At 68.2% G+C, this 971-nt stretch overlaps 1 protein-coding gene across 1 annotated transcript; it reads left to right on the plus strand.

The window, feature by feature from the left end:
• Positions 1-6: 6 nt before the first annotated feature.
• On the plus strand, positions 7-963 carry LOC108448252 (all-trans-retinol 13,14-reductase-like). The gene is made up of 2 exons (XM_017740559.1): positions 7-355; positions 541-963. The coding sequence occupies exons 1-2, from the start codon at positions 80-82 to the stop codon at positions 754-756; spliced, it is 492 nt and encodes a 163-aa protein (XP_017596048.1). The 5' UTR covers positions 7-79; the 3' UTR covers positions 757-963.
• Positions 964-971: the final 8 nt, after the last annotated feature.

Consider the following 971-nt stretch of genomic DNA (forward strand, 5'->3'; position numbering starts at 1 on the left):
CCCCCGCCCCCCACCGGGACCAAGCCCAGACAAAGCCAACCCCTGCCCCCCCCGGCTGCTCCTGCCACATGTCCGTGTGATGTCCCCCGTGTCCCCCTGCCGTGTCCCCTGTCCCCGTCCTGCAGGCATCCACTACGTGGGGCAGCTGCACGAGGGGAGCCTCCTGCGGGTGCTCCTGGACCAGCTGACGGACGGGCAGCTCTGCTGGCACCGCCTGCCTGACCCCTACGACGAGGTCACCCTGGGACCCCAGCGCTACCAGCTGCGCTCCGGCAAGGTGGCCTTTGTCACCGCGCTGGAGGAGCAGTTCCCCGCTGAGAAGGCGGCCATCAGGGAGTTCATGAAGCTCTCCAAGGTGCGGCCCTGGGGTCACAGCAGTGACAGTCCTGAGGACGCGGTGGTGGCCAGGCAGGGCGGTGTTGGTGGTGGCACATGGTGATGTCGCACAGGTGGCCTTGCGGCGCGTGGTGCTGCTGGCCGTGCTCAAGCAGTCCCCACGCTGATGTGGGTGGTGACAGTGACACTGTGGCTGTCTCGCAGGTGGCCTCGCGGCACGTGGCACTGCTGGCCGTGCTGAAGCTGTCCCCGCGCTGGCTCGTCGCCCTCCTGCTCCGCTTGGGCCTCCTGCCCCGCCTGTCCCCTGTGTTCCGCATGGCCCCCCCCAGCCACAGCCAGGCCGTGGCCCAGCTCACCTCTGACCCCGACCTGCGTGCCCTGCTCGGCTACCTCTTCTACGGTCAGGGGCTGTCGCGATAGGGACGGGCTGTTGCGATAGGGAGGGCACCACGGAGGAGGAGGAGGAAAGGGGTACTGCAGTGGCGGAGGTTGTGTCATGACGGGGGGGGGTGTCACCATCACGGTATGGGCAGTGCTCTGTCGGGACTGTATCGCGGTGGGAAGGGCCGTGTCGCGATAGAGGAGGGCCACGTTACACTGGGGGAGGGCTGTGTGGCCAAAAAGGAGGGGGGTCT

This window comes from Corvus brachyrhynchos, unplaced genomic scaffold, assembly GCF_000691975.1.
Source record: "Corvus brachyrhynchos isolate BGI_N302 unplaced genomic scaffold, ASM69197v1 scaffold47, whole genome shotgun sequence".
NCBI lineage: Eukaryota > Metazoa > Chordata > Aves > Passeriformes > Corvidae > Corvus > Corvus brachyrhynchos.